The sequence below is a fragment of the Phaseolus vulgaris genome, chromosome 11 (assembly GCF_000499845.2).
Source record: "Phaseolus vulgaris cultivar G19833 chromosome 11, P. vulgaris v2.0, whole genome shotgun sequence".
NCBI classification, from domain to species: domain Eukaryota; kingdom Viridiplantae; phylum Streptophyta; class Magnoliopsida; order Fabales; family Fabaceae; genus Phaseolus; species Phaseolus vulgaris.
In genome coordinates this window covers 40,688,128-40,705,200 of record NC_023749.2, presented here as the reverse complement: position 1 = coordinate 40,705,200, position 17,073 = coordinate 40,688,128, and the positions used below count along the sequence as shown (strand labels likewise).

At 38.4% G+C, this 17,073-nt stretch overlaps 1 protein-coding gene across 1 annotated transcript; it reads right to left on the bottom strand.

The window, feature by feature from the left end:
* Window positions 1-294: 294 nt before the first annotated feature.
* On the bottom strand, window positions 295-1,335 carry LOC137807539 (uncharacterized). Its single transcript, XM_068608227.1, has one exon. The coding sequence runs from the start codon at window positions 1,333-1,335 to the stop codon at window positions 295-297; it is 1,041 nt and encodes a 346-aa protein (XP_068464328.1).
* Window positions 1,336-17,073: the final 15,738 nt, after the last annotated feature.

Sequence of the window (17,073 nt, the reverse complement as noted above, 5' to 3'; positions counted from 1 at the left end):
TCTGGCGGCGCCTTGTGCCAGTTGGCGTGTTTTTGACACTGCTTACAACGCTGGGCGTGTCGCACGCAATCTTCCTTTACTGTTGGCCAATAAAACCCTGCGCGTACCACCTTAGAGGCTAATGATCTTCCCCCTACGTGGCTCCCACAAATACCTTCGTGGAGCTCCGCCATTATTCTGGTACACTCGTCGCCGCTTACGCACGTCAAGATAGGGTGAGTGAAACCGTGCCTGAACAACACTCCATCCACCAGAGTGTACCTTGCGGCATTTCTCTTAACCTTCTTACCCTCTTCAGACTCCACTGGGAGAGCCCCATCCGCCAGGTACCGTTTGTACGGCGTCATCCATGTGTCTCCTTCGGCTAGGGCACATACCTGCATCTGCCTTCCTTCTTCGGGCATATGTCCGTGTATGTGCTGATGCGGGGCGTCTTCCCTCTAGCTTCTTTCTCCCCGTCGTGGTCTCGTTGACCCTGACGGGTTGAACCCGAGTCTGCGCTCTCGGGCGCGAGGGTACGACGCTGGTGCGCTTCTCACACACTTCTCCTTCGGAGGCGATATGTTCCACCGCCCGACGCCGTATTTCAGCAAAAGTCCTTGGACGATTGCGAATAATAGATTCGCAAAAAGGGTCAGGACATACGCCTTTCCTGAAGGCATACACAATCATGGGCTCCTCCGTCGTGCCCACTTTCACCACTTGGGACCCGAACAGGTTCATATACTTTTTCAAACTTTCCCCTTGGTATTGCTTCACATCAAACAAATCGTAGGATACCGGCGGCGGGGCCCTGTTCGCCAGGTATTGCTCTCTGAACAACTGGGACAGCTGCTGAAAAGAGGTGATATGGCCGCTAGGAAGGCTTATAAACCAATCCATGGCCATTCCTGTCAAAGTGCTCATGAAGAGCTTGCATCTTGCGGCGTCAGAGCCGCCTACTAACACCATTTGTGTGTGGAACGCCGTGAGGTGTGCCTCAGGGTCTTCCATCCCGGTGAAAATCGCCTTGGGCCCTGCGAAGCTGTTGAGGATCGCCGCATCTAGGATCTCCTGCGAGAAGGGAGTGGAAAACTCCCTTGGTGGGGTGAGATGCTCCACCTCTTCATTCTCGCGTTGCACCTGATTGTTCCTCAGACTCCAACGCAACTCCTCATTAACGCGACGGAGCTCGTCGTTTCTCACATGTGAGGCGTCGAGATCCGCCTGCATGCACTCTTGCTCTATCTTCGAATCCTCCATATCATCCTGCAGCCCCCTCATTATCTCCAGGACCTGCTGCATGGACATTTCTTCTCTCGCAGCGCGTGCGGTACCTCGTCTAGTGGTGGCCATTCTTCGCTGTTTTCTCAAACGTTATCGTGACTTGATAGATCTTTTCAACTTGCGATGGGACCAATGTTTTACATCGGGCCCCACGGTGGGCACCAAATGTTCCGTCCGGTTGACCTGGGACGTCTTTGTGCGCGACCTCAACCGTTAGCTAGGGACTCCTTCCCACTGGTTACCTGTGGATTCCTGCAAAGAAGGACAAAAGGGCGCCCTAGCGGCCGTTTGCACTCCGACGCTCAAGTCAGCCAGCAAGAAACACCAAAAAACTATGCACCTCCGTATCGGAGCACCGTGAAGGGTACTCTGAAGGTGGTTAAATGGAACTGTGTCTAGTGTATATTTTTCTCATTCTGGCAAAGATCTTTCCCTAGTCCCTTGTGCGTAACCTCAAGGCTCGAGCAAGCAACTAGAGTGTCTCTGGAAAATTTGCCAAAAGTTCAAACCCCGTTTCCAACATTCAAAGCGCTATTTAAGCTACTCCCGCATTCAAAGCGCCTTAAAACGCTTTTAATTGTAAAACGTAGCGCATTCAATTAGCGCATTCAATTATGAAACGTTCAGCGCATTTAAGACGTTAAAAACGCTTGGGAGCATTTATAGTACCTTAAACGCTCGAAACGGAAACTGTATTAAATGACTTTAATTACCTGGTACCTGGCAAGATGACATTTCTATTCTGACCTGGCTTCTGTACACGTGGAGGGCCTCACAGTGCCATGACCCCATCTGGGGGCGTTTCTTCGTGTGAGTCCTCCTGCTTGGGAGTGCAACTGCGCAAGGGGTGACTTTTTGGGTGCCAACTCATGCCCCCAAACATCTAGTCACTCACTCTGAGAGCGTATCTGCCTTCTACTCGTACCCTGCACCTGGCTACTCTGGGCGTGACCCTCCTCTTGAGTTGTATCTGTCCCAAAGGCGTCTCTGGGGCGGCAGGGGTACTTCACGAGTCAGGCTGCCCTACACTGGCGCTATCACTATGGCCTTGAAGCCACCTTTCTCTTCTCTTTATTACTACCCCGGATTATCGGGATTTGAGGCCTTCCCACGGCGTCACTCCCTCCATGGTCTTTCCTACCCATGGGTATCGGGGAGCCACACTGTGATCGCCTCGCCTCTGTGACATTTGACGTTGGCGACGCCCTAACTGGGCGACGCCTTCACCTAGGCGACGCCTGGCCTTGGCGACGCTGGCACTTGGCGTCCCTTCACCTGGGCGACGCCTTACGTTGACTTTGACCCCCGACGTTGACTTTGACCTTGACTTTGTCAACGCCCGGATACGGGACGGTACACTACCTATCACAAGCACTGTAAGTACTAAATATCCTCTATCTAATTTCATTTCCTATAATTCTTTATCACCCAGTTTCAAGCATATTGTTTCATCTATTTCATCTCACATGGAACCACAACATTACAATGAGGCTTCCAAACATAGCTGCTGGCAGCAAGCTATGCAAGATGAACTAAATGCTTTAGCCACCAACAACACATGGACTATCTCCTCCCTGCCTCCTGATAAAACTGCTATTGGTTGTCGCTGGATTTACAAGATTAAATACAAATTTGATGGGAGCATAGATAAATACAAGGCTCGTCTAATATCCAAAGGCTATACCCAGATTGAAGGCCTTGATTTTCTGGACACCTTCGCCCCAGTTGCAAAGTTAACCACCCTTCGGTTACTCCTGGCTCTTGCAGCTGCTAACAACTGGCCTCTTACCTAACTAGATGTCAACAATGCCTTCCTTCATGGTGACTTAACTGAAGAAGTCTACATGAAACCACCCCCTGGCCTTCATCTTCCACACTCCAAAAGTGTTTGCAAACTTCATAGATCTCTCTATGGCCTTTGCCAAGCTGGAAGACAATGGTATGCAAAACTCTCCTCCTTCTTAATTTCCAATAACTATACTACCTCTACTGCAGATCATTCTTTATTTTTAAAACATACTGGGTCTAATACAACTGCATTACTTGTTTATGTGGATGATATTGTGTTGACTAGCAACGACAAAGCTGAAATTGACCATATCACTCTCATGCTGAATCAACAATTTAAGATCAAGAACTTAGGCAACCTTACCTATTTCTTGGGTCTCGAGGTAGCCCGCAACAGCTCCGGTATACACCTCAGCCAAAGGAAATATACCATTGATCTCCTTTATGAAACGGGCATGCAGGACTGCGCACCCATGCCCACTCCTATGGCCCATTCTTCTCGGCTCTCCACTAATGATGGCACTGCCCTCAATCATGAAGATGCTTCTGCCTTTCATCGTCTTATAGGACGCTTGATATACCTTACCAACACAAGACTTGACATTGCATTCAGTGTTCATAATCTGAGTCAATTTGTCTCTGCACCCACCCAAAATCATCAACAAGCTGCTCTTCGTATCTTAAGATATCTTAAAGGTAATCCTGGATCTAGTATTTTCCTATACAGCAATAGTTCAGTACACTTAAAAGCTTATAGTGATTCAGATTGGGCAATTTGTCCTGATTCATGAAAATCTATAACTGGTTTCTCTCTTTTTTTGGGTGAATCTCTTATATCATGGAAATCCAAAAAGCAACAAACCATCTCCAAAAGCTCATCTGAGGCGGAATATAGAGCCCTTGCTGCCACCACTTGTGAACTCCAGTGGCTGACCTTTCTGCTTCAGGATCTGCATGTCCCCTTCATCACTCCTGCAACTCTTTATTGTGACAATCAATCTGCCATACAGATTGCCTCTAATCAAGTTTTCCACGAGAGGACCAAGCACATTGAAATCGACTGTCACATAGTCCGGGAAACACTCAATGGTGGTCTTCTCAAACTCCTTTCGATTTCATCTGCCATGCAAACCGCTGACATTCTTACCAAACCTCTCCATCCTTTTTCTTTCAAAGCTCTTGTATCCAAGCTGCGAATGAAGAACATATATTCCCAGTTTGAGGGGGGGTGTTAATATTACGGTCATATAGGTTTTTCTTCTTTTTGTTTTTTGTTGCGTATTGGGCTTTTCGGGCTTTTCTTTTTGTACCGCTTCCTAGGGCCCAATTCTATTATCTGAATGTCCCTTTTCTATTTTTCTCACACGCTTGTAAATACACAATTACACAATAATAATATCAGGTTGTTCTTCTGCATATGTGTGTGCTTCTGGATCCTACATCGTCACCGCTTGTGCCTTTGCTTTTCAATGCAATTGTATAAGCTCCGACCACTCTTTTGAAAGTGGATATCGTATTATATGTTTCAACTAGATATCAACAACATATTAATAGGGTTTTGTGAATGTTTTCAGATTTTTTTTATCAAAATACAAACCCACAATAAATTCTCACAACAGAGACAAAATTTCTCAAAAACTGGAAGAGAAGAAACCTAAGGGATTTGAAAAAAAAAAAGAATTGAAATTGAAGACATAATAGAAACCTAAATTTAATGAACTTGTTAATGATCTAATAACAAGATAAGAAACTCAAAACATAAAAAAAAGAGCACACAAAAGGCACAAAATGACTCAAATTGATTTGATAAAATCAAACAAAGGACTACTTGATTTGATGACATATATGGAAACAACATGACTTTAGACAACTAGAAATGGATCATAAAATAAAAATGAAACCAACATAAACTGTTTTTACCAAAAGAAAATGAAAGAAGACTAAAAAAATTTCAAAAGCACTCAAGTAAACACAAATAGAGATCCTACAACACAAATTTGGATGGTTCAAGGAGTATTTAGCATTTTTAACCGATTAAACTAAACACAAACACATTTAAACAGTGGAAACACATTTAAAACAGATTCAAGACATTCTAAAAAGTGAGGGACAACACAGAAATGGAAGAAAAAAAGATAGAACAACTTATCTCTTGAAGACCTAAGCTCTTGATACCAAATGATGCAAAACTAGCTTGTTTTGACTTTTTTTTTGTAGTTTTGTATGTTGCGGAAGAATTGACTTGAAAATGACATCAATGGCTGAATGAAGTGTGGAGAAGATGAAATGAAGAGGATAGGTAGAGGCTTAGAAGAGGTGTGGCCAAATTCTAAGAAGATTTAATCGAAACACTAATAGAAGTGCAAACTTGAAAGTGAGAATTTGAAGACAAATGAGCTAGCAACTTGGGCAACATTTCATTATTAATTCTAATCTCATTTTCAAGGGGCCTAGCACTTGTATTTATAGTGGTATGGGCAACCAAGGTGCAAGCTTTAACCTTAAAAGCTCTCCACTCATAGAAGGACAAGTGACTCTCTCTAATTGGAGCAAATCCTCTCAAATTAGAGGTTGACAAGTGTCCTCCTCTAATTGGAGAGAATCATCTCCATTAAGAAGATGACATGTGGACCTTCATGCCTTCCTTGCCACTCCATGCTTTCTATTTACACTCTAAAAAATTTATTTATGCACCCTAGATGGTCTAGAGTTGCATTGGGTCCAAGGAGGCCCAATTGTAACTCTAACTAGACTCTTTCTTTTTATATTTACACAATACTCTAATTGGCCCAATACATGACCCATGAAAATTGGCCCAAAACATAGCCCAAGGACATGGCCTAAATACAAGCCCAAAATAAAACTTATACTACTTTATACAATGTTTATAAAACTAGAGAAAAAATGGAGGAGCAGAGTCTTCTAAATGGAGAGTCTTATAAGATCCTTTCTCTATTTCCAATATTCTTAGCCAAATGTTTCGAGGCTTGATAATTTTCATCAACATGTCATGTGTTCAAGAAACTCTCCATTCAATAATTAACACATGGCACCAAATGATTAAAGAGCTCTTGAATGAGGTGTTTAATAAGTATATAAATACGCTTGAAGAGACACTCTTTCAAGGAGGAGACACCCATTAGATGCCTTATTAGAGAGAATTGGGTTTCTTTTTAAGAGTTTCTAAATGTGAACTTAAGGCCCAACATTCCTATACTAAATTGATTCAGAAATATAAAGCCAAAAAATACTATTTACAAATTTATACAAGACTAAGGTAGATATTTTCTTATGTATTTTCGAAGGTTGACCATATGCTCTTAGTTGAGAAAGATGGTTCTCCATCACAAATTCTTTCATCATCAATTAATTTTCCCTTGTTTGGAGGGCATTGATGAAAGCATAAAACTCTTTATCATAGGTGGGATAATTCAAAGTGGGTCCTTTAAGTTTTTCACTAAAATATGCAATAGGATGACCACATTAAATTAACACAACACCTATACCCACACCAGAAGCATCACACTCTAACTCAAAAGTTTTAGAGAAATCAGTTAGAGCTAGAATCGGTGTGGGTGTTAATTTATCTTTTAAATTTTCAAAATATTTTTTCTTATTTTTCACCCCAAACAAAAGCTACACCCTTAACCAGATCGTTAAGAGGTGTTGCTATGGTAAAGAAGTCCTGAACTAAATGTCTATAGAAACTAGTTAAATCGTGGAAGCTGCGAACTTCACCTACTGGTTTAGGGGTATACCATTCTTGGATAGCCTTTATTTTCTCAGGATCAACATGGACATCGTCTTTCCCAACCAAGAATCCAAGGAAAATGATATTTTCTTTACAAAAAGTACATTTTCCAAGGTTAACAAAGAGATGATGTTTCCTGAGAATAATTAAGACTTGTGTAAGATGGCCTATGCGCTAATCTAGACTTCTATTGTAAATTAAGATGTCATTAAAGTAGACAACAATAAAATGGCCTATGTAATCCCACAGTACATGATTCATTAATCTCACAAAAGTTCTTAGGGTGTTGGTCAAACCAAAAGTCATGACTAACCATTCATATAATCCAAATTTGGTCTTAAAAGTAGTTTTCCATTCTTCTCCTTCTTTAATTATAATTTGATGTGATAACTGCTTTTAAGATTACTTTTATAAAATAGAGTTGCCACATGCAATTCATCAAGCATATCATCTAGCGTCATGATCAATGCCTATATTTTACAGTGATATTGTTGATGGCCCTACAATCAGTGCACATTCTCTAAGACCTATCTTTCTTGGGAGGACTAACAACACGGGCACAACACAAGGACCAAGAATCTTTTGAACCCAACCCTTCTTCAGCAAGTTAGAAACTTGTTTCTCTATCACTTTAGTCTCTCGGGGGTTTGTTTTGTAAGTTGGCCTATTAGGTAGGTTGGCTCCAAGAAGAAAATCAACTTGGTGTTCAATTCTTCTTAAAAGTGGAAGTCCATGAGGAACTTCCTTGGGAAACAGATAATCAAGTTCTTTTAAAATACTTTTTAACCCTTTCGGTAGAGACTTAAGATCCTAACTTGTGGCAGCAAGTGCCTCCTTCCATTGGAGAAGAAAGAGAGGTTGTTCAATTAGAAGAGATTTTATTTTATTTTTTATTTTCAAAGATCCTTTAGGAACAACTTCTTTGGAGGAAGCACAACACTTCTAACTCTTTTTCTTCTCTTCTTTTTAATTCATTGCAAAGGAGATTTTGTTTTTAACATTTTTTTCCTCTTTCCTATCCTCATAATTTTTTTAAAAAAAATTAGTTGGTCCTCTCTCACTTGTTGAGGTGAAGAGGACAAAGAGTTATTTTTTTACCCTTGTGATTGAAGCAAATCTTATTAGTGAGGCCATCATGAATGTTATATATATCTAGCTTCCATTGACACAACATCACACAAAATATTTTCATTATAGTTGCCTGGAAATTGGAATACTTACTTGGTCCTTAACTACTATTTCACCATCCTCTTTGATCCACTATAATTTATAAGGTTTTGGATGTTGAACAATAGTTAAAGCTAACCTATCAACCAATCTAGAGCTGCAACAAGAACCACTATCCATAATCACTGAACAAATATTTTCAAAAACATTACAGCGAGTATGGAATACGCTTTCCTGTTGAGATTGTTCTAAGTCCATAAGTTGGCTAGTAAGTAAACTGCTTACCTTTAATAGGTTATCTTCATAAGGTAGAATTTCCTCTTCAAAATCCAAAACTCCATCTCCACTAGGTGGGGATGTAGACTCACAAATGTCATCACTATCATAATCCTTTAAAGCTGTATTTTTTTTTTCTAGGACACTCAAAAGCATAGTGTTCTTTTTCATGACAATGAAAACACTAAACATTTCTATAATTTTCTCTTTCTATTTCTTTTTCTTTTTCTCTATCCCTTTTCCTGTCTTTTCCTTTGGAATCATCATACCCTTATTTGGAGGGGTAACCCTCCCTCGTATTATCTCTCATGGAATAGGATGTGTTAGGATAATCTCTCCTAGAGGTAGTCCTTCTCTTAAGTTGTTATTCTACTAATGAAGCCCTGAGAGATAGAACACCCACTAAGCTAGCCCAACCTTCAAGAAGGATGACCAGGAGCATGACACAAGACCTAGGGTTAGGTTGATCACTCCATAGTCAGTGCCTCAGACCTTATCATTCCTCAGAGGATCACCAGGAGAAGAGCCCGCATGATGGGAACTGAGCACTAGTTAGTTTCTTTATTTTTAATTTTAGTAGATTAGGGTGTATGTAGCATAATTTAGGGTGTACTTAGCATAAATTAGGCTTGTGCCAGACCCACATTTCATGACAAGTACACTTAAAATTAGGGTTTTTAACCTAGTTTCTATAAACTAGGCATTGACCCATAGTCAACCCTAGGCCTCCCCTCCCCTTTCCCTTTTCCTCTTGCCAACTAAGGCACTCATCTCCTATAAATAGGGTGCCTTGCCTTATGTAATACACATTTATTTTGATTATAGAAAAGAAACTCTGTGTGAGTGTTTTGTGAGCTTTGTCTTCTAAAGGTTATTGGGTATTATCTTGAGTGCAGTGCACTTCAAGTGGAAGCTCTGCACCACTCATCTTGGAAGCTCCCACCCTTCCAAGTGGCATGATTCACCTTCCTTTCCATAAGCTTTGTCTATCTCTTCATCTTTTCCTTTCTTCTTTACACCACTCTCCATTCCTCTTCATGTTCGTATTCTCTTATTAATTTTTGGTATTTACTTTGCCTTATTCATCCTTGTTCATTTTAAATTCCAAACATCATCATCATCATCACTTTATATTGTGTTTTCTCTTTTGCTCTTTAGAAGAGAACATTTACACTTACTTAACCTCTTAGTTAAGTTCGCGTCCGGTGGCAATCTTCTCTAGGTTAGCACCATATTCTATTTAATCATAAACTTGTAAACAAAGTGAAACTCTTAAAATGTTCAATCCTAAAATCAACTCACATCATGTGGTAATCAGAGCATGATTTTAATTGTGCTTATCTTTCTGAGTTGATTCAATGCTTTAAAATTCCAGCACATTTCAATTATGTCTTTATCTTCCATCAATTTCAATTCCACTTTACAATTCAACACCTTTCAATTTAGTCTTTAAATTCTTGTCATTTACAATTCTGCCTTTTTATTCATTAAGCAATTTAAATTATGCTTTTGAATTATTTGTGTCAATTTATTTTTTTTGCCTTACCTTATTTTGCTTGAGTCTTATGTTCTTAGTGTTTTAGGAGTTTTTAAATCATTTCTGCTTATTTTAACTTTAATTGTGAAGAGCAAAAAGCAATAAGAATTTGTTTAAGTGGTAGTTTTCATTTAGTTTCAAACAAAGAATTCAAGTGATCATATGAATTGAATCCAAATCTATTTGTGAAAATTGAAAGTGAATTAAAAATATGCATGCCAAGATTATGGACATTTTGAATCCATAAAACAAAAACAAAGACAAACAAATTTAGTGCAATTCACTTTTCAAGTTCAAAATTGCTTAAAGAGGTTTTTTTTTTGTGGCAAATTGCTTTCATATTTGTGGAATTTTATCCTTCTTTCTTTCATAATTTCTAAGAAAATTAAAACTTCATAGTTAAAAGGTTAAGTAAGTTTCTATGAGTCTTCAAAAATGCTTTTCTTTTTTGTCTTGATTAAGTTTTGTCATCATCTTAATTCCATTTTGGTTTAGCTTTCTTTCTTTAAACTTTTCTTACTTTTCTTTAAATTTTCTTAAAGTTTTGTTAGAGTTTTTGTATAAGCAAATGATAAGAGCTTTGACCTTTTTCACTTGAAGTGTCGCTACCAAATGTAAACCCTTTGGCAAAAATTTGAAAACCTTTCTTGAGTGAATCAATCCTTACCCATTCCTTTTTACTAAATAGCCAAGTGATACACGTGAGTGAGTGCATTATTTGTTGTTAAAAACTAAATGTTTAATTTTTATTGTGCGCAAATATGCATCATTTATCCTCAGGGGAATCTTCCAACCCCACCCTCTCCACAAAAGGCACACCTTTTGGTGGAACTTGAAGAGGATAAGAGGAGCTTGGTTCAAAAGGAGGAAGACATGAAACAATTGGTAGAAAGCATGCAACGACTTGAAGACACCCAAGAAAGATAAGTCAGGGAAAGGAGGTGGGAGACTAAAAGAACTACTAGACATTACATGCCCTACCAACACCAACCACCAAAGAATTCTATTCCTTTTGTAAAATTACCTAGTTTTAGTGGGGAAAGTGGCCCTAATGTGTATATAGGATGGGAAGCTAAGGGAGAATAAACTTTTAATATGTATGAGGTCGAAGAGGACCAAAAGGTTATGTTAGCTTCCCTATAATTTTTAGACTATGTCATGCAGTGGTGATATCAACTTGTAATGGACATTGGTTTGAACAAGAGGCCAATCGTGGTCTCTTGGTATGATTTGAAAGAATGCATGCACGCGTGGTTTGTTCATCCTCATTATAGGAACGAACTCTTGTTGAAGCTCCAATGACTTCACCAAGGACTTAGGACAATTGATGAATATGTCAAAGATTTAGAAACTACTTTGACCAAAATTAATATGCATCATAGTGAGGAGTCAAAGACAACTAGGTTTGTGAGTGGTTTAAGGAGGGAAATTCAAGATATTTTAGAATTATATGAGTACTCTTCTTTAGAGAAATTGGTTCACCTAGCCATCAAGGTGGAATCACAAGTTTTGAAGAAAATGTCTTTCAAAAATGCTTATAATGATGGCTTCTATAAATCTTTATGGAAGCATAAAAACATACATTCTACTAAAACTTTTCCTTCCAATTTCTCAAAAGAAACCACTTCCGACCATAGAGTTTCTAAAGAAATCCCTTCCACCTCTACCCTTAGGTCACCCACCAAAACCTTAAGTAGAAAATGCTTCAAGTGTTTAGGTTTTGGGCAGATAGCTACCAATTGTCCAACAAAAAGAACCATGATGGTCAAAGGGGGGGTTGTAGTGAGTGAGCATAGTTCTCAGTCTTCAAGATCTAGCTCCCCTACCTCTTCAAAAAGCCAAAGTGAGGAATAATTTGAGATGCCTTGTGAAGATGATTTGTTAGTAGTAAGACGCATGCTTGGACAACTGCAAAAACCTCTTGATGAAAGTCAAAGGGAAAATATTTTCATACAAAATGCCTTATTAATAACAAATTATGTTCATTAATAGTAGATAGAGGTAGTTGCATAAATGTGGCAAGTACAAGAGTGGTGGAGAAGCTTGGATTACCCAACATCTCTCATACAAAGCCCTACAAATTACAATGGATTAGTGAAGAGGGAGAATTAGTTGTTAATAAACAAGTCCTCATAGCTTTCTCCATTGGAAAATATAAGGATGAGGGCTTGTGTGATGTTGTGTCAATGGAAGCCACCCACATTCTATTAGGAAGGTCGTGGCAATTTGATAGAAAAGCTTTACACGATGGCCTTACTAATCAGATATTTTTTAACTTCCAAGGGAATAAGGTCATATTAAAATCTCTCTCTCCAAAGAGGTGAATGTAGACCAAATAAAAATGAAAGAAAAATAGAAAATGAAAAGAAAAACGAAAATAAGAGTGTTAAAACTAGTATTCTCATCTCCTCCAAAGAGGTTAAAAAGGTAAAGCTAACAAGACAATTGTTATAGTTTATCCTAAGAAATGCCTGAAAATCGAGTCGACTCTAGATAGTTCTAAATGTTTGGAACCTTTGTTAAAGGAGTTTTAGGATGTGTTCCAAAAGCCTCTAAAAGGATTACCTAATCTACAACTTGAACATAAAAGAACACAAAGTGCATGTTATGAAAGTTCTAGAAACCCTTAGGAAAGATGTTTTGTATGCAAATCAAGAAAAATGTACGTCTTTGCCATAAACCATATAGAATTCCTAGGGTTTGTAGTAAGCTCCAAAGGGGTGCAAGTAGATGAGTAAAAGGTGGCAGCAATTAGAAATTAGCCTACACCTACCAATATCTTTGAAGTACAAAGCTTTCATGGAATAGCTAGCTTTTATAGAAGATTTGTGAAAGACTTTAGTATTATTGTTGCACCTCTCAATGAAATAGTAAAGAAAGATATAGTGTTTAAATGTGGCCAAGAGAAAACAAATGTTTTTGAGACTTTGAAAGATAAATTAACCATGGCACCCATTTTAACACTTCCCAACTTTACTAAGCCATTTGAAATTGAGTGTGATGCCTCTAATATAGGCATTAAGGTTATCCTCCTTCAAGAGGGTCACGCCATGTTCAATGTCTGTTAAAATAATTTGCTTTTTCAAACTTCATTCAACTATTGCAAAAATTCAACTGATTGTTTCATCCTTGTCAGCATTGGTTAAATCTGTTTTAAATCTTTGTGCTTTGATTCATTGTACTGTTCAAACCTAGTGACGTTTGTGGTCAACAATGCTTTAATTACAACTTTGAATACGAATTTTCTCTACAATAACTGTTCTTCATGAATTAGACTCCTCTAAGCATTGGAAATTAAAATTTCTTTTAAGTTTGGTCAAATCAGCATGTGTTTTATGTCATTTCTGTTATGTCTAACAGAAACTGCTTTATGGTTATGATTTGATTCCTTTTTCTGTTTTGAATACAACCCACTAAATGCCAACTTTGACTGACTGTTGTGGCTATATATGTAAAGCTATTAGTTGTTATTATTCACAAAGAACAATTTGTTTTTTCTTCTCTCTGCACTAAATTTGTTTCTGCAGTATGCTCTCATCTTTTCTCTCTAAACCATGGCATCAACTCCTCAATCCTCTAAGAGAATGAAGACAAGGGCAGTAAGGAATGGTGCAAAACTAGAAGGATGGTTCTTAGGAGAATCAGAACTGATAGAAAAGTACCTACATGAAACCAGTAGGAAGATTGTTAACACTCCAAAGCTTGTCTCTTTCACTTGGATGACGCAATAGAATCTGATTGTGGTGAGAAGTCTTCTAAAGGAGCAAAGGCTGAAGAGATTCCTTAAGCTTTCTGGAAACATCTATCCATATTTGGTGAAGGTATTCTACATCAATCTTTAATTTAATGGTGACACTCTCAACTCTCATGTGAAGGGGGTAGACATTGTAATCACCAATGAAGTGTGGACTGTTATAACTGGGATAAAGTATTTTGGTTTAAGAATTAACAAAGGCAATCTTGGGGTGATAGAAGAGTTCAACAAGATTCAATTCTACAAGAATTGTCTCGAGAATCCCCTCTCAAAGGTAAGAAACATTTCTGTTGGAGGGTTGAAACTTGATGAAAGGCTCATTGCCTTCATTGTGTCTTGGATTGTCACACTAAAGGGGAGAAATCACTCTACTCTCTCTGAAGAGGACTTGTTGTTAATCTGCTGCATCATGAACAAGGTGAAGCTCTACTAGATTAACATCTTCAAGGACCACATGCAAAAGGCTATAAGGTTAAGTGACTTTCACTATCCATATGTCATTTTGATTTCTAAAATTCTACATTATTTTGAAGTAGATATTGAAGAAAAACTGGCTGAGATTGTAAAGCCTTCAAGTGAGATCAATAGTGGTTCCCTAAGCAAGATGGGGTTTACCAAGATTGGTTGAAGGTGGGTAAGCAAGGATGGTGACCAAGCTGGCCCTAGTGGAACTCATGATGGAGAAGAAACTGAAGCTACAGCAAACCCAGAGGAACCTGCTGCTGAGACTCATGAAGCTGATCCTAGTGTTGATCACATGCGAGGTAGGATGACTTCAATGTCTTCTTTTGAGAGGCTAATGGTAAACCGTATGGACACCTTTGTTGAGAACCAGAGAAATCTTCATGAACTATGTGAATCAAGGTTTCAACATATGGATTCAAGGTTCCAAACCTTGGATGAGCATATTGATGAAGTTCAGAACCAACTTCTGGACCTACAATATTGAAGGAATGATTGAAGGAAGCTGAAGGCCTTCATTTAAAATTTTGGTTTATGTTTCTGAACAATTTTTTTCTTCTTTTATGTTGTTTTTTAATCCTTCTTTATGTCTATTTGTGAAGACAAATAGGGGTAGAAGTGAGCTTTGGGTTGTAATGTTCTAATACTTGCATCTGCTTTTGCTTTGCACATTTGTTTGAACATTGCTTAACTGGTTTTTAACTTTGATATAAACTCTGATACAAATTTTAACTGGTTATTCCTGCGAAGTAATCAATTGTTTTGCTATTTTTGAACCTATGCATGGTTGACTGGTTTCTCACATTGATTTGGCTCATGTTCCTCTTTGGAAATCGCCTAGTGGAAACTAGTTTGTTATGCATGTTAGATTGGAATAGATTATCCTATATTTCTATGTTTGCTTATGAATGTAGGTTAAGATTCTAAACAGAACATTCCAAAAAGCATCCCCAGGATTTGTCTCCATCAAATAGGGGAGATTGTAAAACATGGAAGCTTTGATGATTCAAATCTGTGTTGAAGGTTGATGTTGTGCTGCTTTTGGTTAGAGCTTAGTCTAGGATGTTTAGAATCCTTGTAAAGATCATTCCTAGTCCTTTGCACAAGCTAGTTCAATCTATTTTAAAAGAGAAAAGTGTTTTTCTAAGCAAAGAGATAAACAACCGGTTGAAACCATGATATAAACGGTTGTTTGTCACTTATATTAGTTAAAGGTTTTCAAAACTTTTTTTGACTTGGTTAACTAAGTATTTAACCAATTCAACTGGTTAAAACGATATTTCAACAGGTTGATTATAACTTTTCATAACAGCTTTTCAAAAACTTGTTAATCTGTTTTTCAGTTGAATTAAAACTGTTTTGGCTCATGATTGATTGCCTAGAACAACTAGTTTTAAGAGCTTTAAATATGACTTCTTTGAGTTCAAAAACACACAGAAAGTGAGATTGAAATTGATTTTGAGAAGAGATTTGACTCAAAGGTTTGCAAGATTGCTAGGTAGTTGTGCATTGGTTCAAGGTCTAATCTTAGGAGCTTTGTGATTCCTGTAAATCCAGATGTAATTTGTTCCTTTATGATTCTTGTAATAGTTTTTTTTTTTTGTATTTGTGAAGTGTGTAAACCTGTAAGGTCAGAGGGTGTTCTGACTAAGGTGGTGTGTAAGGCAAAGAGGGTGAGTGGTTCTTGTGGTATCAAGATCACCTCTTTGTGGAGTTGTGTATTGTAAATTGTGATTGATTACTAGTGGAATACCCAGTGGTTGTTCTGGGGACTGGATGTAGCTCAGGGTTGAGTGAACTAGTATAAATATGCTGTGTAATTTCTCTCTCTCACTCATTATAAACTGTTTGATTTGAATTTGTGTTTCTGCTGCCATAAACAACCAGTTAAAACGAAGTTTAAATCGATTGATTTTATGCAAACAGTTTCATTGGCTTTAATTGTTTGGCTTCCTTGATTGCTTCTTTTTATGATTGTTGATAAAGCTTCATTCTTATCCAATCTTTGTGAAAATCTTTTGTTAAACAACTCCCCCCCCCCCCCCCCACCTCTTGTTTAAGCCATTAATTCCAAGAAATGGTTTTATCTTCATTACCTCTATTCTATTTGTCTTTGTACAAAATTCCAGCTATGGTGGCAAAGGAAGTGGTCAAGCTATAGAGAAATTTCTTATGGGGTTGGGGCTCGGATGGAAGGAAAATAGTGTGGGCTTCGTGGAAAGATGTTTGTAAGCCGAAGGAAGAGGGAGGATTGGGAATGCTAGAGATCAGACGATTTAACTTTGCTTTGTTAGGAAAGTGGATATGGAGTTTGGGCTACGAGAATAAGGGTTTGTGGAAAGAGGTGCTGGAATCAAAATATGGTGGATGGAGGGATCTCATGAATCAAAAGCTTGGATTCTCTTTGATGGATGGATTTGAAGGAAGTGTGGGTGTTTGAGGGGTGGAGAGGCAGCTTTGAGGATAATTGTACATGGGAGGTTGGGAATGGTAGGGTGATTAGGTTGTGGGAGGACAAATGGATGGGTAATACGAATCTCAAGGTTAAATTCCCAAGGTTGTTTTCAATTTGTGTTTTCCTTTGGCAAGCAGGGGAGATGAAAGAACATATGGGGTGAGTTTGGAAGATAGATTGGAGAAGGAATCTGGGTCTGGAAAGCTGGAGAGACTAAAGAGTTTAGTGTCAAATCTGCATACACAATTCTCAAGGAAGAAGCTCAGGAGGATGTGAGGGACTTGTATGCAGGGTTGGAGAAGTTAAAGGCTCAACCTTCAACCATTTTCACTACCTGTAGGGTCTTGGAATATAAGATAGCGACAAAAGCGAAGTTGGCGAGAAGAGGTATTGACCCTACATTTTTTGGTAGCGGATTGCAGGCTGCAAGCTGACCTGCAGGACCCACCCCACATTATCATCCATATGCTACTCTATATTTATTTAATATAACTATCATCTTAGTATTTATTTTTGTGTTCCATATACTTATTTTTTTATTTTAATAATTTTTAATATCGGTAAAAAAATGGGCTTAGTGAACACTATTTTATATTTATTTTCCCAACGAATTACCG

Excerpts from the sequence above, each read along its gene's own strand:
- LOC137807539 (XM_068608227.1), bottom strand. The coding sequence starts at position 1,335 with ATGGCCACCACTAGACGAGGTACCGCACGCGCTGCGAGAGAAGAAATG.